The 23659-nt window shown below is 54.1% G+C and overlaps 9 protein-coding genes across 9 annotated transcripts; 5 read left to right on the top strand and 4 right to left on the bottom strand.

Moving 5' to 3' along the window:
* Positions 1-69: 69 nt before the first annotated feature.
* rrn5 (RNA polymerase I-specific transcription initiation factor rrn5) lies at positions 70-1779 on the top strand (the record flags this gene model as incomplete). The annotated part of the gene is made up of 1 exon (XM_032022618.1): positions 70-1779. One exon carries the CDS (start codon positions 70-72, stop codon positions 1777-1779), a length of 1710 nt encoding a protein of 569 aa, XP_031880610.1.
* A 247-nt stretch (positions 1780-2026) lies between these two features.
* Positions 2027-3197, bottom strand: EAF7 (Chromatin modification-related protein EAF7; the record flags this gene model as incomplete). The annotated part of the gene is made up of 2 exons (XM_032022619.1): positions 2027-2913; positions 2978-3197. 2 exons carry the CDS (start codon positions 3195-3197, stop codon positions 2027-2029), a joined length of 1107 nt encoding a protein of 368 aa, XP_031880609.1.
* Positions 3198-3663: 466 nt separating this feature from the next.
* CGGC5_v003808 (uncharacterized protein) lies at positions 3664-6566 on the top strand (the record flags this gene model as incomplete). The annotated part of the gene is made up of 2 exons (XM_032022620.1): positions 3664-3775; positions 3829-6566. 2 exons carry the CDS (start codon positions 3664-3666, stop codon positions 6564-6566), a joined length of 2850 nt encoding a protein of 949 aa, XP_031880615.1.
* A 432-nt stretch (positions 6567-6998) lies between these two features.
* Positions 6999-8497, top strand: ask1 (DASH complex subunit ask1; the record flags this gene model as incomplete). Its single annotated transcript, XM_032022621.1, has 4 exons — positions 6999-7086; positions 7155-7261; positions 7312-8317; positions 8373-8497. 4 exons carry the CDS (start codon positions 6999-7001, stop codon positions 8495-8497), a joined length of 1326 nt encoding a protein of 441 aa, XP_031880614.1.
* Positions 8498-8847: 350 nt separating this feature from the next.
* CGGC5_v003806 (uncharacterized protein) lies at positions 8848-9344 on the bottom strand (the record flags this gene model as incomplete). Its single annotated transcript, XM_032022623.1, has 2 exons — positions 8848-8886; positions 9036-9344. 2 exons carry the CDS (start codon positions 9342-9344, stop codon positions 8848-8850), a joined length of 348 nt encoding a protein of 115 aa, XP_031880523.1.
* A 5000-nt stretch (positions 9345-14344) lies between these two features.
* ERG5-0 (Cytochrome P450 61) lies at positions 14345-16149 on the top strand (the record flags this gene model as incomplete). Its single annotated transcript, XM_032022624.1, has 5 exons — positions 14345-14507; positions 14565-14715; positions 14766-15730; positions 15779-16062; positions 16114-16149. 5 exons carry the CDS (start codon positions 14345-14347, stop codon positions 16147-16149), a joined length of 1599 nt encoding a protein of 532 aa, XP_031880595.1.
* Positions 16150-16974: 825 nt separating this feature from the next.
* Positions 16975-17668, top strand: CGGC5_v003804 (Thiosulfate sulfurtransferase RDL2; the record flags this gene model as incomplete). The annotated part of the gene is made up of 2 exons (XM_032022625.1): positions 16975-17269; positions 17370-17668. 2 exons carry the CDS (start codon positions 16975-16977, stop codon positions 17666-17668), a joined length of 594 nt encoding a protein of 197 aa, XP_031880524.1.
* Positions 17669-17952: 284 nt separating this feature from the next.
* Positions 17953-18939, bottom strand: yip5 (the record flags this gene model as incomplete). The annotated part of the gene is made up of 3 exons (XM_032022626.1): positions 17953-18380; positions 18445-18835; positions 18892-18939. 3 exons carry the CDS (start codon positions 18937-18939, stop codon positions 17953-17955), a joined length of 867 nt encoding a protein of 288 aa, XP_031880493.1.
* A 744-nt stretch (positions 18940-19683) lies between these two features.
* On the bottom strand, positions 19684-22909 carry crp-79 (Ubiquitin-60S ribosomal protein L40; the record flags this gene model as incomplete). Its single annotated transcript, XM_066151188.1, has 9 exons — positions 19684-19770; positions 19835-19945; positions 20058-20346; positions 20430-20473; positions 21232-21476; positions 21541-21906; positions 21956-22169; positions 22218-22730; positions 22787-22909. 9 exons carry the CDS (start codon positions 22907-22909, stop codon positions 19684-19686), a joined length of 1992 nt encoding a protein of 663 aa, XP_066009538.1.
* Positions 22910-23659: the final 750 nt, after the last annotated feature.

Raw genomic sequence — 23659 nt, 5'->3', positions numbered from 1 at the left:
GTTGTCATCGCAACATGTACCTCTCATATCGCCCGAGCAAGATCGTCGACTTCAGGGCGTTGAACGAAGATGAGCATGGATCCGGACGCCGATTTTTCACCAGACGAGGCAGGTACTGGACCACACGAGGATATCCCTCTTGAATCAACAGAGGTGGATCTTCTTGGAGCAGAAGTGCTTCGAGGCTCGTCCGATGACGACGTGGCTTCTGTCAATCGTGGCCGCTCATCCCAAAAACGACGGGCATCTGGCACGGCAGTCGAACCGATTCTCAAGCGCCACAAAGGACTCTTCAACAACGCTTATCTCGATCTTCTGAATGCAGACATTGCAGATGCCGTGAACCAAATCGAAGGCGGCACGGAAGAGGAGCTGCCACCTTCCCAGATCGGCATGACATTTTGGACTCCTTTCGAGAAGAAGCTGTTCTTTGAGGCGCTCGCCAGGCTCGGAAAAGACGACCTCCAAGGTATTGCGCAGAGGATACGAACGAAGAGCGAGATCGAGGTTCGCCAGTATATCGCCTTGCTCCAGGACGCGGTGGAGAGAAGAGAGCGAGAACAGGATCACCGCCTGGAATACCTTGCGGAACTGGCAGACTACCCGGCAGCTGTCGAAATCAGTCAACCATGCTGTCACGCCCTTGACGAGGCAGCTGATGCTTTGTCATTTAGGCAAGAAAGGCACGAAGAGCTCGCCGAACAGAAGAAATGGGGCGAGTGCTGGAACATTACTCCAGAGCTTGCGAGGCGCATTGAGGGGGGCCGCGGACTCAAGAAAGACCCGGATTTCGCAAATCACCATGGCCTTGAGTTCACGGAACTTCTTCGCGTCAAGGAATTCCTTCGGCTTACGGAGGAGATCTTCATGAACGCTCCCCACGCCGAAAACAATTGGCAGTTCGTTAGTGAAGAGCCGCCAAGTATCAGAGCTACCGCACTACAGGATTTCCATTCACTTCTCGCGTCAACCACCAAAAAGATTGTCCTGACCACGCTCTTCATGGCGGAGTCTCGGATCAGGGCGAAGAGGAAGGTGGATCCCACCGTGAGGGGTCTTGTGCGGCGGAAGGATGTTGATGCGGCGGTGGCCTCGCTGGGCATGAAGCCGAACAGCAATGAATTTTGGGTTCTTTGCGCGCGTAGGCTACGCCTGGAAGTCGTGAACGATGATGTTGACGTACAGGATGAAGGGGATGTTACGGAATCACTCGACGAAGAGGAGCAGCCAATGTCCTACGATGAGGTGGAACAGACTCTGCGCCAGGAGTCAGGAGCCTCTGACCCGTCAGATGCGGGTAGCAGGTCTGTGACGCCAGGATTCAAGCTTGAAACTGGCGAGTCTTCTGAGTCCTCTGAGCCCGATGACTCGGCGTCTGAGAACTCGGACAGCGAGTCGTCTGTCATGATGGACGATGCTGAGTTTGAAGTCAACGAAGAAGCCAAAGAGGTACTCAAGTACTCCGCGTACGATTTCCCAGAAACGCACCGCACAAGAGAGGCGCTGAAGCACAGGATCAGAAACGAGCGGGGACAGGAGGCTTACGCCGATGCCAAGGATGCGAAAGCATCTTACGAGGCCGAGGCAGAGATGTGGAGGCTTTTGCAACGGCAACCCCCGGAACCGCTGGTGAAGCCGACTCTAGCTGAGCGCGGTCGGAGGGGCATGAAGGACGTGGAAGATATTTACGATGTTGGTCGACAATGGAGGGAGAGATTAGCGTTTCACAGCGAGTGGGAAATGCTGGGGACGGCCAACTTGCTAGCGAAGCAGTCTTGACGTCTTCTGAAATCTGGGCTGTGAATGATTGCTCTTCCTGTTCTTGATACCCATAGACTTGGTCTTTCTAATGTAATTTTTTGGACAAACCGCACCGTCCAATGTCTACCGGGCTCTAATGCCAATAATGATGCATACTGATAGCACCGTGCTCGTCCACTGTGTGTTGTCGCGCCCTGCGACGGGTATCATAGTCCATACGCCATTCCAACCAACGACTTCATACGATTGGTGACTGTGAACCTGTTCACCGCCCCCGTGACCTTCCTCTGCCCCGTCCCCTGCCTCTTCCACGACCACGAGCAGCTCCTCGGGTCCTTGACACTGGTGCACCGCTCTCTTCAGCGCTCTCTTCCTCATCTTCTTCCTCGTCGGAGCCACTTCCGCTGTCGCTGCCTTCTTCCTCGTCCTCTTCTTCTTCTCCCTCCTCATTATCTTCATCCTCTTGCTCCTCCTCGTCTTCCTCGTCTTCCTCGTCTTCCTCCTCGTTCTCCTCGTTCTCCTCGTCGTCTGAGGAGGAGGAGGAGGAAGAGGAAGATTTAGTAGACTGAGCCTTTGAGTTCTTGCCAGCTTTCCCCACCTTTTCAGCTTTTTCGACTTTTTCTGCCTTCCCAGACTTCTCAGCCTTTTCCGCTTTCTCTGCCGCCTTGGCCTTGCCAGCAGCCCGCTTCTGGCTTCTGGCTACCCTGGCAGACTTTGGCGGTGGCGATGCGACGTCCGTACCGCCATCCTCCGTGTCCTCAACGGTGCTGGCGCGAGTCTTGGTGACAGTGGAAGCGCGCTTTCTCCTCCTGCTGGCCCCAGCATTGCTACCGCCAGGGGATGGCGGCGGTGGCGTAAGCTCCAACGCTCCGGGAGATGTAGGGGCTTCGCTTGGGTCTGCCAAGAGGCGCTCCAATTGCATATCGTAGAAGTCGCCAGGGGGGAGAGTAAATTCTTTGAACCGTTTATCGTAGTTTTCGTCATCTTGGGCATCGAAGTAATCCTCGCGCTGATCAATAGTCGGAAGATCGTACAAGGTGCGAAGTTTCTGCCAGATATGGGGGATGCGCGTGTGTGGACAGTCTTCCGGACCGATACCGTGATTCCGAAGGTGCTCGCTGATAGCAATCATTCTGAAATGTTTGTGCATGCCTGCAAAGAAGTGTGTTAGCTTTAGTTCGTCACTGTAAACATAGAGGTTCTCAAGCAGACTGACCCGCCGGCTTCCATCTGATGACGCCCTTGAAAAGTGATGACAACTGGTCGTCAGTCCAATGATTATTTGGCCATTCGTCAGCGGAGGGCTTGACAACCGGCGCAGCAGCTGTTGGGGTGTCGGCTGTCGGGGTGTCAACATCCATGGCATCGTCGTCGCGAGCTGGCGTCGGCGTCGCGACAGCTGAGACGCTGCTTCGCGCCTTCTTCTTGGGCGGCATCGTAGCTGCGTTGAGAAATTTTGTGATAGACCAAAGTGCGTATGTTTGGGGCGCTGAATGCAGCCGTCAAATTGCGCTCCGAGGTGATGTCGTGGTTGTGAAATTGTTGAAGGTTGCAAAGGTAGAGAAAGGTGTAATTGGAGCTTCGGTCGTTGGTCGAGCTTAGTCTCAGGCACGGCAGGGTATTTTATTTTCTGAGCCGCCAGGAGCCGCTTTGCGGGGGGTAGCCACTAGCATTCATCCCAATGCAGGGGACATCTTTAGTGCTTTGTACCTGTAAAGTATGACGCGACTGGCGCGTCGCGGGGCTAGGCTATGCAGTCCTTGCCCAGGCTTCATTGCGGTGTGCGAGAAGGGTGCGACGACACTTACGACCTGACCTTGCGATGTCACTGTCGGCAGCCTGCACTCAAGATCTGTTTACATCAATGCTACGCCACAAGCCTTCTTCAACGATCTCATAATCATGTTCGTGCAGGACGAAACTGCCGACGTCTTTGCGATCCCAGATTTCTGGGAACCACCACAGTGGGAACTTCCCAAGGACGACAATGGTTTCTTTGCGCTTGAACTAAATGGTGGGTTTTATCAGAAGCAGTCCTTGAGTCTTTCTGACCAATACGTTCCGTAGAAACGGAAGCTTCACTACTATGGAAGCTACCCGAAGACCAGCCGAACCAGCTCTTTGCACTTCCTACGATAGATCCTGACGCGGAACGAACCGACTCGAGCGCCGCCGATGCGCCGGAGGAAGAGCAGGAGGAACCCCTGCTTGAGAATGGCTTTGATCTTCGCGACCTATGGATGGCGCTCGACAAGCCAACGCTACGGCCGCCAGAGTACAAAACATGGAATCGTTTCGAGGCACCCAACTCGTCGTGGACGAAGCCCTTTTTCATAACGGAAGCTGGCCCTGGAGCAACTGACGCTCTGATGGGTTCTGACCAAAACCCATTGAGACTTGAGAGTTCTGATTTTAGTGTAGTGGAAGCGAGACCTTACTGTAACGCGCTGTTGTCTCTGGCTCTTGGCAGAGAATCGGTCTTCTTCTCCTGGGAAGAGGAGACAACTACGTTCAAGCCGGCTCTTCCAAAGATCAGGATCTCGGGCTACTCTGGAAAGACTATCCAGGAGGTTCAGAAAGCATGCTTAAGATGTGGGAACACCTATCGGCGACTACGACAATTTGTCGAAACAACGTACAAGAAACATCCAACACCATGCCGGGTAGCTTTGGCAAGCTCTGTGGACAAGGCGCTTTTGGTCATTCAGAGCAGCATTGCCTTGCACCACCAGTCACCGAGGTCGATTCTTCAGGTCCAGTCACTCATTGGCCAAACGTACACCATCCTAAAGCAGTTCGATTCTCTAGTGGCCAAAATACGACGTGGTCATCTGGATGAGGACGTATTTGTCATTGTATACCAGCAAGCACAATCGGCAGAGTATGCCGAGATACACCTGAGAGATATGATGCGCGAGGTCTTGCGGCGGGTCTCGCGACCTTGGATCGAGTTGGTCGAGGAGTGGATTGGCACTCGACGTGAAGTCGGCGTTCCTTTAGGCAAGCATGAAGTCGGCAGGCAGAAAGGCTTTATCAAGGTCGAGTCCGAGACTTACATTGATGACTTCGGAGACGAGGTTGACGAGGTCGATTACCGTTTGGACACTGAACGGATACCCAGCTTCATGCCTGATGATATAGTCAAATCACTGTTCAAGGTCGGACGAAACCTTCGGTTCATCAGAACTACCCACCCGAGTCATCCCTTGGCACAGTCAAGAACAGTCTCGTCAAGTCGACCACCTACGCTTGAGTGGCTCTTCGACTGGGATGCCATAGTTCTTTTAGAGAGTAAGGTTCACTCGTATGAGCATGAGCTGCGGGATGCTATTCAGCAACATAGCCCAGAAACGCTCACTAACCTCGAGATGCCGAGATGGCCGATGGGCGATGCAGCGGGGTACCAGCTACAGTTCTTTGGTCTCGACGAAATCCAATTGCAGAATCGACTGGAGGCATCTATACAGGACTTTGCACAGCCCATGGGCGACTCGACTGCGGAGGATCCGTTGGGAATCATCATCAGGGAGCGCCTGGCTGATGTCAGGACAGAGGTTGGAAACGCCGGTACCGACTTCACCCCTCATTGGTCTCTGCTTCCAGTTCTTTCATTCGGCTCCATCATCTCGGTCCAATCAAAGGTCGTCGGCAGAGAGAGCTTGAAGTTACTGTTCACGTCCCATGACCTCAGACAGCACCTGAGCTTGCAAAAGGAATTCCAGCTCCTTGGAAACGGATTCTTCTGCAGCCGCCTCTCTCACGCACTATTTGATCCAGACCTCGAGACGGCCGAGAGACAGGCCGGCGTCGCTCATCAAGGTGGAGTAATGGGCCTAAGGCTTAGTGGTAGAGACACATGGCCTCCTGCCAGTTCAGAGCTGCGCCTAGCACTGATGGGCGTCTTGACTGAGAGTTACGAAGGCCCTGTAAAAGGGGGCTCATCTCAATCACGAGATGGCGAAGCCCATGAACTTCCCGGCGATCTCAGCTTCGGTGTGCGAAGCCTTTCCAACGAGGAGATCGACAAATGCATGGATCCGGATGGACTGGAGGCACTTGACTTTCTTCGGCTGTCTTACAAGCCTCCCCAGGCATTGGGATCCATCATCACGCCAATCATACTGGTGCAGTATGATCGGATCTTCAAACTGCTGTTGCGCGTCTTGCGGATGCAGTACACAGTCAACCGGCTCTTCCGGGATGTCACAGCCAGAGAGTCTGGATGGCACGACGTTGAGGGTGTTTCGGTCCGTTTTTGCTACGAGGCTCGTCACTTTGTGGCGGGCATCAGCAGCTACATCTTCGACATTGGAATTGAGATGCCATGGCGGGCGTTTGGAAGTCTCCTGGACAAAGTAGAGGCAGACTTGAAAAGCGACGAGGTGACAACACTGTCAGGATCGGCCATCAGTCCCGATCGCCTGCGCGAGCAGCACTCTCAGGTTCTTGATCGGATCATGCTGGCACTGCTCCTGAGGAAGAGACAGCAGCCCATTCTCAAGCTGCTCGATGACATATTCAGAGTCATACTCAAGTTTGCCAAATTCGCGAGACTCCGGGCCGACAGGCGAAGCTCTCGTAGCCAGGGCGATGCGACGGCCAAGAGCCTGTACAAGACCTTCAGACGAAACGTTGAGGTTTTCCTGACGGTCTGCAAAGGACTCAGCGAGAAGGGAGACTACGGCGGTAAGAAGGATGTTGCTGGCGACAAGGAAGGTTCGGAAAGAATCGATGCGTTGGACAACAACCCTATCGCTCAACTGGTGCTGAAACTCGACATGTTCAGTTATTATTCGAAGGCATGATGGACAAGGATTGGCGAGTCGGTTGATGCAGAGATGCCCTAGTGCTAAACAAATAAAAAAAAAAATCTGCGGTGCACTAATGGCGTCTGCAACATAGAGAATACGGGTTTTCTCCAGACAAAAATTGCCGAAGTGCAGGAAATCTGGTTGACTTCATGAATGACTTCGGGTGATAGAAGCTTAAAGTTAGGCAGGCCTTGTCCGGGCTGTGTTTCTACCTAAGGAGGTAGGTGAGTAAACTTATGTGCCCCGCCATATTTTGCCAGCGATGCCCTGGCGTCAGTGCCCCGCATCGCGTGTCCCACTATTGAGGTCCGCGTTTGTTGACCACTTTCCATCATTGGACGAAACACGCACCTGAACAAAACAAACGCAGCTGCTCTTGCGACCGATACTTTGCAACGGCTATAGTTTGTATCGCACGCAGACAACATGTCTCGCCCAGGCCCCTCAGCACGCAACTTGACTCTTACGGAAGAGCTGGAAAAGCTCGAGCAGTCTATTACTCTGACGCTGCAAGGTAATCTGGTTTCATTGAAGAACTGTTGGTCTATCAAACGACATAGCGACTGACCGAATGTGCTTCAGAAATCGACTCCAACTTCAGCAAAGCTCACCGGATCGTGACCACCAGCATTTTACCCATCGTTGAGCAATATGGCGAGAACTCTAGAAATGTTTGGGAGGCTTCCAAGGTGCATCCAATTCTTCTTTGGTTAAAGGCGAAACTAACCTGCGCATATAGTTCTGGAAGCAATTCTTCGAGGCTTCGGCCAACGTGTCGCTTTCTGGCTACGAAGAGCTCGCGAACGATGAGGACGAGACCGCGGCCATCGAGGAATCCACCGTTCAAGACGAAACGTCGGTCAACTACACCCCACGACGCGAGAACGGCGCCGAAGACGAGTCGACAGCATCAGCCGCCGAGTCTACATTTCAAGCCGAGGAGTCCATGATCGGCGGCGATGATGACCTGACGGGTAGTACCCCGCGTCTTCCCAAGACCAAGACTATTCAGACTCAATTTTCCAGCCTCGAGTCTCCCTACGAGGCGCTCAAGCGGGAACTCAAGGGCGAGCCGCCGGCACCGCATGAAGAGGACGATGAGGACGAAGACCTTGGCATCGGCGAAGACTCGACTATTCTCTTTGCACAGCACACTGCCCGTTTGCCAGACATGTCGATGACGCCTCGAACGTCGCTCGCCCCAGCCGGTCAACAGTCTGCGCAGCCTCACAAGGACCCTCTGATGCACCGCATGCTCGACAAGACATTCCGTATCCAGGCCACACCGCACAAGGGCCCTACCTATCGCGTCTCTCCGCTGAAGCGAGAAGCGAAGCCCAAAGAGGAGGAAGATGTACCCATGTGGAAACGCCAGGACTCGCCCATGTCGTCGCCAGTTATGGCTGTTCCGACGCTACGAAGCGAGGCTTTCATGTCACCCACCAAGTCCAGGCGTCTCGCTGCAGCCACAGCAGCTGCAGGTCCCCGCACCCCCGGTGTCAGCGTCCAGACGCCTGTTACGGGCCGGAAGACCAAGGACGTCTTCGCCAGCAAGCCTATTTTCCGGAGTGCCTACGATGACGACACCACCACGACAGATATGGGTGCTGCTGGTCTAGCAAAGGACAAGTACGAGATCAACTGGGAGAGCGATAGCGACGAGGAACAGGGGCTATATGGGGGCATGAGTCCGCCGAAGACGATCCAGTTTGCGCTGCCACAATCGAAGTTGCTTCAGACGCCAGGTAAGTCGCACATTTTGGAGAATCGTGCGAACGCTGTTTACTAACGGAATCTTAGCTCGGGAAGCCAGCAAGCGCATAGTGGACGATATTCTGATGACGGCAGGTGCCGAACCGGAGAGCCCAGAATATAGTCCTACGATGGTCAAGATGAACGAAGACATTCTCGATGAGAGCTTTTGAGCTGATTGCTTGACATGGAAGAATAAAGACTGGCCATCAAACGTCCAATATTTGTATTGATAAGGTACCCAAGACTTGCACCTTCAATTTGGTCAACTTTTCTCGTCGAAATTGCCATAAGGAACAAACCCGGCCGACAAAAAAAATGCCCCCTGTGGGGGTCATACCACCAGTATTAGCGCCGACCCGTATATCGCACCCGTCTAATACGAAAGAAACCCCAGAACTCCTTGAAAGATTCCCAGTCCAAATAATCAAAACAGTTCAGCGGGGCTGTAACAGCATCCCGCGGGTCGTTACTACCGCTCCTTGAAGCCCCTGTACTGCTTTTCGCCCATCGCTTCTTTGCTCTACAGGTCGTTGCGAATGGAAGAGGACCAGTATTCTGACTGCGAAGAGAATAATCATGTCAGAAACTCATGGCTTGGAAAAAGAGACAAAAAGACGCGAACCAGAGCACGAGGAAACCATTCGAGGTACATCTCGTGTCGCATGGTACGTGTGTCTCCGAGGACCAGTATTAAAGTGAAAGGCGTACTTGGTTCTGGAGGACCTGGCCGCTGGCGTCACCAGCGGCGCGCTGGCGAGCAATCAGGGAAGAAGACTTTTTTGAGGATGAGGCCTTGTTATCATGAGAACGGTGCAGCTTGTCCTTCAGAAGAGTGACGGAGCTGCCGAAGCTGGAGATTGAGGCGGCGTCGGAGTCCTTGCGATGTTGTTGGCCGTAAAAGGACTGTGTCTGAGAGCCCTGGGCGGCGGAGCCTTGCTGAATGGCAGAGAGGACGGCATAGCTGTGTTGCTTGTCGCCGGTGATGGAGCTGGAGAAGCTGGAGTGCATGCCGGACATGATTGCGGTGTGGGTGATCTTCTGGGTGGGTGGGTTGGCTATGGATGGAAAAGGTGTAAGGCTTGAGAAGGGAGAATGGTATGAGGAAGCTGTTGTTGATTGCTTGTGTTGTTGGTCTGTCTGAGTGATGATGATCCAAAAACCTCAGGCTTCCAGAGAAAGACGAGCTCTACTTATACGACAACGACACTCTTCTCGAACAAATATCTTACAAAGCGCTGTACCCCCAAACAGCTGTCAGTCAGAAACAAGTCGAACCAGGATTCAGAGGTTGACTCGGAATGGCCTACAAGGCAGCCTGGTACCCACAGTCCAAGCTTAGTCGTAGACGACGGCAGTCGTCAACCGTCAAACGTCAACGCAACCAGCCATCACTGCCGTCGTCGACACCCCCGTAAGCCCGGGTGAAAGTGGATCGGGGCCACACGTCGTCGCCCGAGTCGATCTTACCGCCGGGGCGGGTGTGGAAGGTAAGCTAAGCTAGACCGTAGGCGTTGCTGGGCAGGGGTGGAGGGTAGAAATGGAGGAACATCTGCCCGAAAGGACTCACAATCGCAATTTCAGCATGCAGAAACAAACGTGACTCATTACGCATGGCACGCGCCTCATGCGGCGCACTCACTCAGGACTGCTTCGTGGATGGGTGCCAATTCGAGGCCAAACGTTGACTTGGCGCATGCGTCGGGATTGGCTCTAGACAGGCAGAGAGATGCGATGTGACGAGAACGCAGAACAGCAGCTATTGGGATGCAGAAGCGGTAAGCAGCCATGGACATTTGGGATTTGGATTGCACTGGTAGACGGCAGGCGACGCGTTTGTTGGTGTCTGATGTGGCAGTCATCTTACCAAAACAAAATGGAGCCCTCGAAGCTGTGTGGCTCACTTTACCTCACCTTACTCTACTTTGAACCTGCGAAGTGCGCGTGACTGCCTGGCGAACAGCCTAGGAGCCTGACGGGTGTCGCGAGAAAGCTGGGAGATATTTTCCGTTTGTGAGAATCGACATTGCCCAGGGAATTCATTCTTAGGCTGCAGCGGGCAATCAGAGCAGGCAGACGCTGCATCGCCAGGCTGTGAAAGCTTGTCCTGTTGGTTCACGTTGGCGCCGAGAGGTTCGGAAACCTGGCCGGAGAACGACCCACTTGCAATACCGCTTTCACTGCAAATTGTGTCGCAAAACTGTTCCTCATCAGTTAAGACTTTGCCAGCCCTGTTCCGCAGCGCCGCGATACAGCCCCCCTCCGCTCATGTCCGGGCTGACTCATAGGCGGCTTGTGTTCCTAGATACCTAATGGTGCAGTCGCTTTTTGGGGGCACCAGTCGCCGGTTGTCACTCGCTTCGTAGGCCTTGTGGGGCCGGATGACGCAGACTTCAGTATTCGCTTATCGGTTCGGTGCCGACTCGCTTCGCTCCGGAAACCTTCTGGGACCCAACGCTAACCGGACGGGAGACTGCGGAAGTTGAGGCAGTGAAATCTACCCCATGGATATCCAGGGTCCCTCTACAAGACTCACGTCTATCTGTCAAACCCCCTGCCTTGGGCAAGAGAAAATATCGCAACAATTCATATGAATCACGAGCGCATGTGTTCCAGTGAATAACATCAACTTCAGCTCCGACTCAAGCCGGCTCTCGCCGTCGACTGACCGCTGCCTCGAGAATTGCTCGGGGTATCATCTCTCTGTTGCGCACGCGAATCTTCGGAATTGCCGCAGATAATGGTCAGCTCGGCAAAACAAGCTTGACTTCATGGTTGTGGTCATTAGATCGCAGTCGTTCGCGACTACGAAAGTGCGCGCGACACTGCCTGCTGTCATCATCCTTGGCGGGGCCGCGTGGCTGGCCTATCGCGGCGCAGCTGCACATATCGCCGCGCAACTCATCCACTGCCTTGAACTACCTTAACTTAGCCCGCTTCGATTGAAAATTTCTCCTCTAGGCGCGGTTTTTCTTGAAGCGTTGGAGTCACAAAGAGCTCAACGTTGACATGGAACCTTGCCGCGTTGCATGATATGAGAGTATACAACTCAGCCTTATCTGTTCAGCATGTGCCAATGACTCTGCGTTGTGACTGGCGCAGATTTTGGTTGTGGCCAGTCACTTTACTCGTCGCTGTTTCGACGCAGCCTCAACTAACGTAGATGTGTTGTACCCGACTGATCCAGGTTGGATCCCCGATGTCCGAAGACCCTCATTTTCCTGTCTCATATGGAGTGGCCCGATGTGGTTGAGTTCAGCTGCCTCACACGGGATGAGATGAACGGTTGGCGTCGCTCCCGCGAGACAAGACGAATACCGTCAAGGTAACGTCGACTTGGGAACGTTGAACAATATCATACAATGATGATGTAGTTGTGAGGTATCTGCCATCTTGTCCGTGTCCCGCAGCGATGGAAGGGGTGGTCTGTGTCAGTCAGACGACAGCAGCGCAGAGGGCCTACGCCGAGTGCCTCCACAAACCTTATTTAGAGCCTCAAGATGGGAAAGGCGTCATCGAGCTCCCGAGACGGGCTAGAGCAGACTGCTGAGGCCACGGACGCCAACCAGGCATTACCCCGCCAAAGTGACCAGCAGAGAGCTGCTTATTAAGATCGTATTCGTATTCCTTGCACAAGAAGCTAGGTGGAGCTCTTGAAGATAAGCGCGGTTGATTGGCCGGGTCAGATGCCACAGGTCAGGGGTAGCTGCTGCAGATTGGTCAATGAGAAAGCTCCAAGCACCATGGCGCAACGGGGGTTGGTTGCATTGCACAATGCATACATATGTACGCAGAAGAGCACAACCCGCCTCGGCTCCAACCAAGAGAATGATTATTCGTACATCGCTGAGAGGGTATTCCAACTCCACCGGGGGAATTATGCAACCAGGTGCGGTTATGTCTATGAAACAGCGTTGCCCGGATGTGCTGCCCGCCGAGTGAGTGCATTGGTTTGGTTTTTTCACTGGCAGGTCACCGACAGAACGCCACAATCTGAGCATGTGGGAAAGTACCGCCATGTATGCGATACTTTACAGTCGAAGCGCCTTTTAGCTTGCCTCCTAGCTGCTGGGTTAGGGAACACAGGGTGACACTGACAGTTGACAGTGGAAGCTAAGCGGCGGCACATCGAGAGTTCGAACCATCCGAATTGAAGGTAGTGCCCCGCGATTGATGATTCTGTTGGACGCAGCCCGCCTTGCGCGGATGCGAGTCCTCGGGCTCGTTCGATATTGCGTGTTGTCGACAAATCGCATCCATCGGAATACGTGCGAGGGAAAAGTACGGATACCTCAGACTTGGAGGAAATATTGATCCTTGAAGCGCTGGATCACAGGCCATGAAAGGAGAACCCCACGCCTCGCGCCATTCGGAGTCGGGATGTTCGCGCTCATTGACGGCGGCCGATTTGGATGCGCACCCAATGAGACCAGACAGAAAGTCATTCAGCCAGGATAGACACACAAGGCGCAGTGCGACGGGCGAGGAATGGCGTTGGACTGGAGACTGAATGGGCAGGTTCTTGCGTGTCAGAGACGAGTTGGCCCTGAACGCCCTGGCACATGGTCGTCCAATGGTCCCAGGAGATTTGCGCGACACTAGTTGGACCCAACAGATTCGGAGACTAAACCGTTTTGGTGCGATCCTTACAAAAGCCGTTCAGTTTCGATTGAGACAGCTGCGGAAAGCAAATTGGGTTCTGCAGGCGATATTGAGGTGCTGCGGCGCGAACGGATGTTTTGTTTTCTGCTGGTCGTCGTCCGAATCAATCACGGGCAGAAGCTGCGACGCCCATCCCTTCTGGTTCTCTGGCCGTTACGCTGCCTTTTGCGAACCGTCGTCATGCAGGCCGTCTCTGGCTCTATCAGAACAAGCATGCTGCCTGCTGCTTATCAAAATTTGGGTAGGCGGGTGCGCTTCACCTTAGCTGGTGGTATTGCGGACGGGAGCTGCCAATTGACCTTCAGAGGCAAGGCAAGGCAAGACGGGAAAGTCTGATCGAAAAGACGGGACGCAGGGAATCCCAACCGCCCTGCGAAGCCTGCGAAGGTTTTGTCTGTGTCTTTATTCCAGGGACTTCCATTCACGGACCGGAAACCGCAGGCCCCCCGCCTGCAACTGCAACAGCCCTGCCTCGAGGAACTCAGCTGGCTGGCTTCGTCCCAACGACAGGCACATGGCATGAGTCCGAGGGTAAAATGGCGGTGGTGCTATCCGTACGGATACTGAATCAGAAGGAAGAAAAAAAAATTCACAACCGACCATCACACAAGCTAAACGGGGCAAACCCACAATTCCATCACTTTTTTCATCGCGCTCTCTGGCCCCCCGGCAGTAACGCTAATCGCCGGCGCATCAAGCCTGGCTCTTCCCTGGAGCCTCCTAAGCCAATCCTGGTCCTGGTCGACATGTTCGCTGTCAACAACACAGGGTACCTAGAAGATCTAGCACCGAAGACAGGATTGCCTATGAGCGGGACAGAAATGACGGCACCTGCGCCTGCAGAGGTAGAAAGCAGAGGAGGCCCGGAAGGTAGGTATGGAAGGTCGTCCGGCGCAGGTACCGGTACCTCCAAGTGACGGAGGGGGGCGAAGACTTACCACCTTACCACGCTTTTCACCTGGCCTACCACGAACACAACCTCATCCGGTATCCACTTCCTCCCATGTCCCCGTCCCCGTAACCGTCCAGGCCCATGTCCGCATCCACGGGAAGATAATCAACTCCCTTCTTTTAATCTTCCATCACCTCCCTACCTTCTGCTCTCCTTTCTCAAGGTAGTGATCCCTCAACCCTCGCTGGAGAGTCGAACCACAACCCTCACTCGCCCTGCCCATCGACTCTTTTCCCAGGACGAAGTGCGCCAGACGATTTTCTCTCATTGTGCGCTGCGCTTGAGTAGATCTGACCATTCTCTTTGCGCCTGGAGGTGGTGTTTTGTGTGTGTTTTCCCCCTTTCCACCTGGACGACCTCGAATCCGAAATCATCGATACCCTCCACCTCGAATTCGGCCACAACCATGGAGTCCAACGCGACTACCTTCACCTCGGTGTTGGCCAATGCCAAGCTTGGCAATGTCAATGTCCCTCCCCAGATCGACTACATGATCGAGACCGTCACCAACGCCAGCGCCTGGACCATTCTCTTCACACTGTTGGCCCTCGCCGTCGCATATGATCAGAGTGAGTCGCGTGCTCCGGGTCGCAAGTTGCCATGTTCGACCATCTAACCAGGCGCAGTCAGCTACATCACGTCCAAGGGCACCATTGCCGGCCCTACCTTCAAGATGCCCTTCATTGGTCCCTTCTTGGAGTCCGTTAACCCCAAGTTCGAGGAATACAAGGCCAAATGGGCCAGCGGTCCCCTCAGCTGTGTCTCCGTCTTCCACAAGTTCGTGTCCCGAGCTCTCATTTGCACACATCGATATCTGACCACCCTAGGTTCGTTGTCATTGCCTCAACTCGTGATATGGCCCGTAAGGTCTTCAACTCCCCCGGATACGTTAAGCCCTGCGTTGTCGACGCCGCCCACAAGCTCCTTGGCCCCACCAACTGGGTGTTCCTCGACGGCAAGCCCCATGTCGACTTCCGCAAGGGACTCAACGGCCTCTTCACTCGCCAGGCCCTGGCTTCTTACCTGCCCGGTCAGGAGCAGGTTTACAAGCAGTACTTCCAAGAGTTCTTGCAGACCACCAAGAACGCTGGCGACAAGCCTGTTCCCTTCATGCCGCATCTCCGTGATCTCATGACGGCCGTTTCCTGCCGCACCTTTGTCGGCTTCTACATCTCGGACGAGGCCGTTCGCAAGATCTCCGCCGACTACTTCCTCATCACTGAGGCTCTCGAACTGGTCAACTTCCCCATCATTCTTCCCTACACCAAGACCTGGTACGGCAAGAAGGCGGCCGACATGGTCATCGCCGAGTTCGCCAAGTGCGCCGCCAAGAGCAAGGTGCGCATGGCTGCTGGAGGTGATATTACCTGTATCATGGACGGCTGGGTCAAGTCCATCCTGGACTCCAAGAAGTGGCGCGAGGCCGAGGCTGCCGGTTCCACCGAGGGTCTTGAGAAGCCGACTCCTCTTCTCCGCGAGTTCACCGACTACGAGATCGCCCAAACCGTCTTCACTTTCCTCTTCGCCTCTCAGGATGCCACCAGCAGTGCTGCCACTTGGCTCTTCCAGGTCACTGCCCAGCGCCCTGATGTTCTTGACCGCATTCGTGAGGAGAACCTCAAGGTCCGTAACGGAAACCGTCATGCCGAGCTCAACATGGACCAGCTTGAATCTTTGACCTACACCCGTGCTGTTGTTCGCGAGCTCCTCCGCTGGCGCCCTCCTGTCATCATGGTGCCATACTTGGCCAAGAAGCCTTTCCCCATCACCGACACGTACACCGTCCCCAAGGGTAAGCTTTTTGTTTCACATGCTTGGGAGTCTTTCTGACAAAACCTAGGCGCCATGATCATTCCCACCGTCTACCCTGCGCTCCGCGACCCCGAGGTTTACGACCGCCCCGATGAGTTCGATCCCGAAAGATACTACACCGGCGATGCTGAGGCCAAGGGCGCGAAGAACTTCCTCGTTTTTGGCGTCGGTCCTCACTACTGCCTCGGCCAGGTCTACGCTCAGCTGAACCTGGCTCTGATGATTGGCAAGGCGTCCATTCTGATGGACTGGGTGCACCACGCTACCCCATTGTCTGAGGAGATCAAGGTGTTTGCGACCATTTTTCCCAAGGTATGTTTGTCACGTTCTGAAGGGGAGCGAAAAGGATGCTAAGAAGTGTAGGACGACTGCCCTCTGACCTTCAAGGAGCGCGCATAAAGTATAAAAGCTCCTTTGTAGGTGTGCAAAGCTAGCTTTGCTGACTAGGCTCATCCAATGAATGTGATGAGTGCGGTGTTAGAGTGGTTATACGGGATCACCGCTAGCGCATCCCGTGGATGACAGGCGCCACAAAAGGCTGACAAAACAGGAGGCTCGTAAAAGACGAGTCGAGATTGGTCGACGTCGGTTGTCTAGACTAAAATTTGTAATGAACGTTTGTATATACATAATACCTTAGGCATGGCCTCACGGCTGGGCGATTTCGGCATGTTGTTTTCCAGGGACCACGAGTTCCGGGGGAGGGGGGTAGGCCATCCTGTCTGAATGATGCTAGAGAGATAGATTCAGAGCAGCGCCAATGACACGCGTGCAAAGTTATGCCGTATCCGAACCGGTGGTTTTTGTGCTGTCTTGGTGCGATGGACATCATTCTTCTCACAGCAACCGGCCATCTCTGGCGGCTCATTTCCCAACGAGGCCACCGAACCAGCCAGTGCCTGTGTGAATCCATCACCAGATCCTTGGCCCTGAGAATGGCGATGCTTCGGCTGTCAAAGTTGGAAGGACGTCTGGAACAGAATGTCTTAGTGCGAGGTCGGGAGGTCGGCGCGTCTGCTCAAAAACGCCGAATCGAACGAACCCCGGTGACATCAGTGGGGACGAACGGACCCTTGCTGCACTGCAGTCGAGCGGGCACTGTTATCGCCGTACCTGGATCCAGTAGCAACCAATTGTCTGAAGCTCCGAAAGTGGCTACCAACACCACACTCACACACAAACCACGTCCGTAGCCGGCGCCCATCCAGAAAGATCCGATACAGTATGTCAGCCACAAGAAGAGCATATTCGAATGCGCTTCGCGCGAGTGGCCGCGTCGCCGCGCCCGCCGGCCTCGCAAGACAGGCTTTCGCCATTGCTGCGTCGTCGTCGAAGAGCTTCCGGCCTGCAGCATGCGCAACGGCGAACCGGTCTCTCGCGGCCATTGCGCCAAGATTCTACTCTTCAAAGTCTGGAGCGGACGACTACCACGAGATCTCGGCTACGGGTAGCAAGCTGTGGAGCTTTGAGCAGATGGAGAAGCTTGCCAAGGATGGCAAGCCAAACGTGGTGATTATTGGTATGTAAACTGTTTGTGGTTTCCCCCGCCATCTCCCACCTCTTACAGATCTCGAGTGTCATCACGATGCAGGCTGCTGACAAGGGCGATCTATGGGCAGACGCCCGTGAGCCTGGCGAGCTTGTGCAGTCGGGCTGCATCCCCGGTGCCATCAACATCCCTGTTGGGACAGCGCCTCAAAGCTTTCACATGACCTCGGAGGACTTTGAGGACCTACACGGCTTCAAGCGCCCAGGCCAAGACCAGGAGCTGATCATGTACTGCAAGGCTGGTGTGCGTAGTCGGGCGCTGGCGTCTCTGGCCAAGGAGGCCGGATGGAAGAACGTCGGGGAGTACCCTGGCAGCTGGCTCGACTGGGAGAAGAACGGGGGACCGGTTCAGAAAAAGAAGGAGCACTAAGGATTGATGGGTGAAAGTCACGGCTGGTTTGGCATCAAATCTACGGGCCATATCTATGGGTTGCGCGTAGCATAGACAGTCGCATTCGGGTCAATCATGATATTCGTTGTACGGTAATGGTACATGTGGTGGTCCGCACCAAGCCGGATGACGCGGCAATGCGCGGCAATGCCCAATTCCCAAATTCAAACCCAAACAATGACGATGGATCTTTCTCTTCCATTTGATCCTTCTAGCTGACTCTACAAACACAGGAGGGAGGACAGAAGGCACTCCAACTCAGCTCAGAAGAGTTGAGGGGGCTGGCCTTCAGCGGGCGGCGCAGCGGCGGGAGGCTGCGCTGGGGTGCTCGCGACAGGGCTTCCATGCGCAAAGAAGAGGATCTTGATGGCCAGGGAGAGGCCGAGGTGAAGCGCGACGACGACGATGAGGAGAATCTTGCTCGTCTGGTGGTCCGTAGCACTCAAAACAGGGTAAAGGTTTCGCAGAAGGAAAGCGACAGACATGCCACAGCCGACAGCGACGAACACCCAGTTGAGAATGTTGATGGGCGACCAACTGATGAGAGCGACAGGAATCCAAATGAGATTGGCATAGCCATAGAGGGCCCAGCATTCAAGGAGGTTTGCAGACTCGGACCCGAAGTAACGTAGAGCGACGTAGAGGCCGACGGGAACGAAGAGGGTGTAGCCGTAGATAAGGCCGGCAGCACCTGGGGCACGAAAGGTCAGCGTGTCTGTGCAGATACGAGATAGTCGTTGGATGTTGAACCTTACCACTCAGAAGCTTGAAGTCGTAGGCAAACGGCCCTGTACCGGTGCTGGAGAGGTACTGGCTGATGGTGCCTCCAAGGAAGAGAATCAAGACGACTGTCGTCGCAATCCAAAAGGGACCGTATAAGTCGGGGTTACCCTCGAGAACATCAAGGAAGTTGGCTCGAGGGAAGAGCGCGGCCCAGCAACGAGACAGTACGGCTGACGTGTCGACATCGAAGTATTGAGCATAGAAGTTCAGGCTCCACAGGAAGCGCTTCGAGGAGCTCGAGGAAGCTGTCGCAGGAGGAGGGAGGCCAGACGCGGGAGGCTTGCGACTTCCTGGTGTTGTGTCTGCGAAGTTTGAGGTGTGAAATTCGAGGTCGTCTTGAAGATCGGTGTGACCGAGGTCACCCTGCGAAAGAATCAGCAACTCGGGTTGGAGTGGAAGCGAGGGATGAAGCTCTCTACCTCATCGTCGACATCTACAACAGCATCGTACCCGGAACCTGAAGGCATAGCTGCTGTATGCAAGGCGGAGAACTCTTCGGAAAGGAATAATACTTTGGGTGACAGCCTGGCGAAAGAGGCAGGTATGCGCGCGCCGCGATCGTCGTTTGTAGGCCCTGAAGTCGATGTGTTCCGGAATCGTGGATGTCCAGTTTCTGGAGCTCAGGAGAAGCATAGGTGTCGTAATCCCACGTATAGCAATTTGGCCCTGGACACTGCAGCTCCCTGCGTGACCGGCCCCACCAGAAACATCCTCCCTGCAGCGTGTGCGCAATGCCCACCCGCTTATACTTGCGACACTACCCTGGATAACTCAACACCCCCGATTTATGCATGGAGCCAGATGTAACGAGACCGACTGATCGATGACAACAGTCACTTTACACATCAAGGTTCACGATCGTTTGGGTTTGAGGCTCTGTTATTTTTGTTTTCTACGGTGCTGATCTTCATCGTATCATCAATGAAGTATGCCAGTCGCCATCCCGCATCCATCATAGTACGTCTCTCATGCTCGTTAGCATCTCCATGCAGCACTCAGGACGCCCCGGGCGCTCTCGCCATACGATTCAGCCTCCGATCGAGGACGGACGGGTTTGAGGTAGGGCGACCAATTCAGTTTTTATTCGAAGAACTGCTTGCCGGTGGGAAGTAATGCTACCACAAAGCCCGATGAATCAAGGAAAATATTGTCATCCCTGCCATCCTCTCCAGAATGCCAGAACCCGTGACGCCGCATCCGTAATAAATCGTCTATTTGAGCTTCTTCTTGGGGCGGAGCTGGTTGGTGTGACCGCACTTGCGCTTGCGGCAGTTGGTCGCACGGGGAGGGAGACGAGCCTGGGCGGTGTTAGATGAGTCGGTCGGGGGGAATGGATCCGCTAAGCAGGCGAAGACCACTTACGTAGCACTTGCGGCAGATCATCTTGTCGCAGTTGAACTTGGAGGCCAGAGCCTTGAGCGAGGGCTCGATGATACCACCGCGGAGGCGGAGGACCAGGTGGAGCGTGGACTCCTGCGCAAATTGTCAGCTTCCGTTCGTTCCACGTCCAGTCCTCATATCCTTCATCGTCGACATTTACACCTCCTCATATCCCTGCGAGGGTAAAATGCGGTGTTCCACTAACCTTCTGGATGTTGTAGTCGGAGAGGGTGCGGCCGTCCTCAAGCTGCTTGCCGGCGAAGATCAAGCGCTGCTGGTCGGGGGGGATGCCCTCCTTGTCCTGGATCTTGGACTTGACATTGTCGATCGTGTCGGAGGACTCGACCTCAAGGGTAATGGTCTTACCCGTCAGGGTCTTCACGAAACTGTAGCCACCATCGTCAGTCCATCGGCGTTTTCGGGATAGCGGTCGTCGCACGGAAGGAGGAAATCGAGGCGGGTAAATCTTGTTTTCGGGGGTGCTCACATCTGCACTGAAGGTAAAATGTTAGCATCACCGTCAATCGAGCGAAGCGCGCGCGCCGACGTCCGCCAGAGGGGGTGCCTGTGTACTTACTCTTGCCGACCTCTCGCGAACTGGCTGTTGTTACCGAAGAAGTTCTGGTGATCGCGGCAAACTGATGGTGGGGCGAGCTTGAGAACGGTGTTCACGGCGAAAGATCAAAAACAAAAAGCCCTAATTAGGGCACGCGGTAGGTCACATGGATTACGGATAGGCGGGTGCAGGTGCGGTCGACCCCAAAGCGGGTTCCCACCCTGTGCAGCACTGTGGGAACAACCGTAGCTCACAGAGCACCACCACCTCACCCTACAACACTACCCAGCCAGCCTAAGTAGGTACCTCACTTAGGTACTTGCCTACCTACTGTACCCACTACGGCGAAGGCCCCCGACCTCAGCCCTGCGGCAGGTTACTGTCGCTGAGACCGCTGCAGATACCTGAGGTGAGGTAATGCGTATTCGCACTACCTGACCTTGGTAGGTAGGTTGCCTTCCCTACATATGTCGGGTATCATGGATAGATGACTTCACATGTGAGCTCGTTAACCCTGCGTTTGAATGTTCCCATGTCATGCCCCGTACAAAGGCGCAATTGCTCTTAATGTCATGAATCCCGTGTATGATACTATGGTATCTTGGGTATCAAAAACCTGTTTCCTCCTTGCCCCCCATTTCCTATTCAGCAAAGACTGCGTGCACAGCCATCATTCGTCTGGCGTGGGCAGCCCGCCATCAAGCTCTACGCTCATGGCTGATCGGGACCGCTCACGACGTTCACTTGCCCCTCTGCGTTGCTCTCTTTGCCAAACGAGGATGTTTGCCTCGAGCATGTTGACGGCTCGCAACAACATACTGACTGACAGACCAGAGAGACGGCCAGCAAGCCGGAAGAAATCCCTACCCGCAGGGGGCAGATCTTCCTCGGACCTGTAGGAGTATTGTCTGTTCTTTTTCAGACCCTCCTCTTCCATTGTTTCATGGACGGCAAACGACGCAGCCCGTCCTTGAACTGTGCGTAACCTTTCCTCTATCTCATCTTCAGGGGCCTCAGATGGCGGTTGCTTGGGCGGCAGTTCATCAACTGGAAAGTACCTGGCGAGCACTGAATCCTCCGCTGGTCGTAGTTAGTCATGTAACCTAGAGCAATTAACCGTCCGAAGACTTACACTGTGCGTCTGTGAGCATTGACAGCTGAGTAAAATACTCATCCAGCTCTGCTTGCGCCATCGACGTAATGTGTGAAGCCGTTACACCAAGGTAATCAGCGGTGGGAACAGTTTCTGGGGCCAATGCTGGCGCCATGGACGTCCGCCACTCATCCCACTTGAAGTCTGGTATCAAGAAAAGCTTTCCTTCTTGCACCGGTGACTTGGATTCCTCGAGGGGGAAGCAGTGGATGGTCGTGAGAACAATGACGGCAACAAGCAGAATTTCAGGCTGGTGTATAAGTCTCAGTCGAGACTTGCCTAATGGAAATTCATACGGCAGGTTGACGATGAGTGGTATCCTGCGAGCAACCGATATCGTCTCAACTACTGGCTGTCAGCAACGGCACAATAGCCATACCCACGTGAGCCTTACTGGGCAGTCCAAGCTCTCGGACGTACTGCAATGTCATCAGGACGTCATTTAGGGGAGGGAAAACTATGCCGTAGTTGGAATTAAACGACAGAGCGAGACTCAGTACGGCAGCATGCAGCTCCCCATGATCAAATTTGGCCAAGTGTGCTGCTTTCAATACCGTTGAATAGTATGCTGGTAACCGGTCACGCATCTCTTGGGGCAGTTTTCGATACTGGTCATATCAGCAGACACTCTTAACACCATTGACGCTCAAGCTTACACTATGCTTGTAGGGAATGTTTCCCGCCCTCGCCCACCTAGCCAAATCTCCTGTGCGTGTCGGCATTCTGAGAAGCATGCACCCAAGAAAGCAGAGTGCTAGAGTGTCCATCAGTCGCGGAGCGGGCCACTCGCTCCCACTCTCGGGGGTCCAGTTCTGTGCTCCCTGTGTGCGATTGCTAGGTTGCTCGTCCTGCGAGAGGTCGATTTGGGAGCTGAAGAGGGAGAGCTCGGCCTCTGAAGCAGAGTCGTTCTCAACAGCACTCGCGGCTCCTCGTATGCGAAGATCCCAAAGGTCGCGAACTACTGTCTCGAGCTCTGCCTTGTGACCTTTGACGTCGACCAACCACATCACCTGTTCCCTCAGTATGAGTTGAAGGCATTCGAGATACAGATCTCGTGCAGGCGGGCCGGTGAGGACACGTCGCACGCGCTCTTTAATTTGCTTCTCTTTCCGGGAGACTTTTCCCTTCTGGCCAAAGTCTTCATCACCGAGATCGAACTCAACATAGCCCTGAGGAATGGATCAGCTCTAGATTTTGACACACATGGAAATCATCACCAACTGACCTCGAGCTGGTGGCCTTCTTTTGCACAATATCGAAGACCATTCTCTAAATACCATTTTCGTGAACCACAGTGTTCGCAACGCTCCCCTTTGGGGAATTTGTGCAGTTCCCTGCTTGGGGCCATGTTGTTGTGGTTGGAGGTTGAGTTGCAAAGATGAGTATCGGGCAGAAACTTACCCTGTCGGAGAATATAGGACAGTGCTCAACCGGTTACCTTGATTCGACAAGATCAATTAGGCAGACGACCAGACTGCACTTTTCCACAATCTTCGAGATTGTGCATAACAGGGAAGCAAACCAGGTTACAAGCGAACTGAGCATCGTCTCAATTTACTACGAGCCGTAGATGAACGAAAAGAGTGAATGTAGAGATGCACGGTGCACCAACTGTGGACCTGAACTTGAAGTTGGGCATATTTTTGATGACTTCACGTCAGTATTACCCGCGTTCCAGCTTGACCCGGCAGCTTAAGAGTAGATTCACATAGAAATATATTTGCACAGATTGATGAACACAAGGCACTGTAAAATGGTAACGAAGAAGGAACCACGAGGTGGAGGAAATGTGCCGCTTTTCTATCGGACAGATCTGTTGCCACCGCGAAGCTCTCCCAATATTTTTCACCTATCCCATTGCTAGTCTGGTCGTCATAAGAGTCTGTGAAACAGACCAAAACAAAGGAAAAAGTCGTGCGACGTGTCTTGCAGTTGTCGAGTTCGCGTAATCAGTATCAATTCCTGTCCAGATAGTCCTCTACGCAACGATCGACGGGGAGCTCGCTGATATTCGAGGCGCCAAGAAATATCTGTAGTCATGCTCCCGATCTGCCAACATCTGCCAACAAGGCCGCACGGAGTGAGCGCTTGTGGAAGT

The sequence above is a fragment of the Colletotrichum fructicola genome (genome assembly GCF_000319635.2).
Source record: "Colletotrichum fructicola Nara gc5 chromosome Unknown KSG_Nara_v1_contig02, whole genome shotgun sequence".
NCBI classification, from domain to species: domain Eukaryota; kingdom Fungi; phylum Ascomycota; class Sordariomycetes; order Glomerellales; family Glomerellaceae; genus Colletotrichum; species Colletotrichum fructicola.
This window is presented reverse-complemented; position numbering and strand designations above follow the sequence as displayed.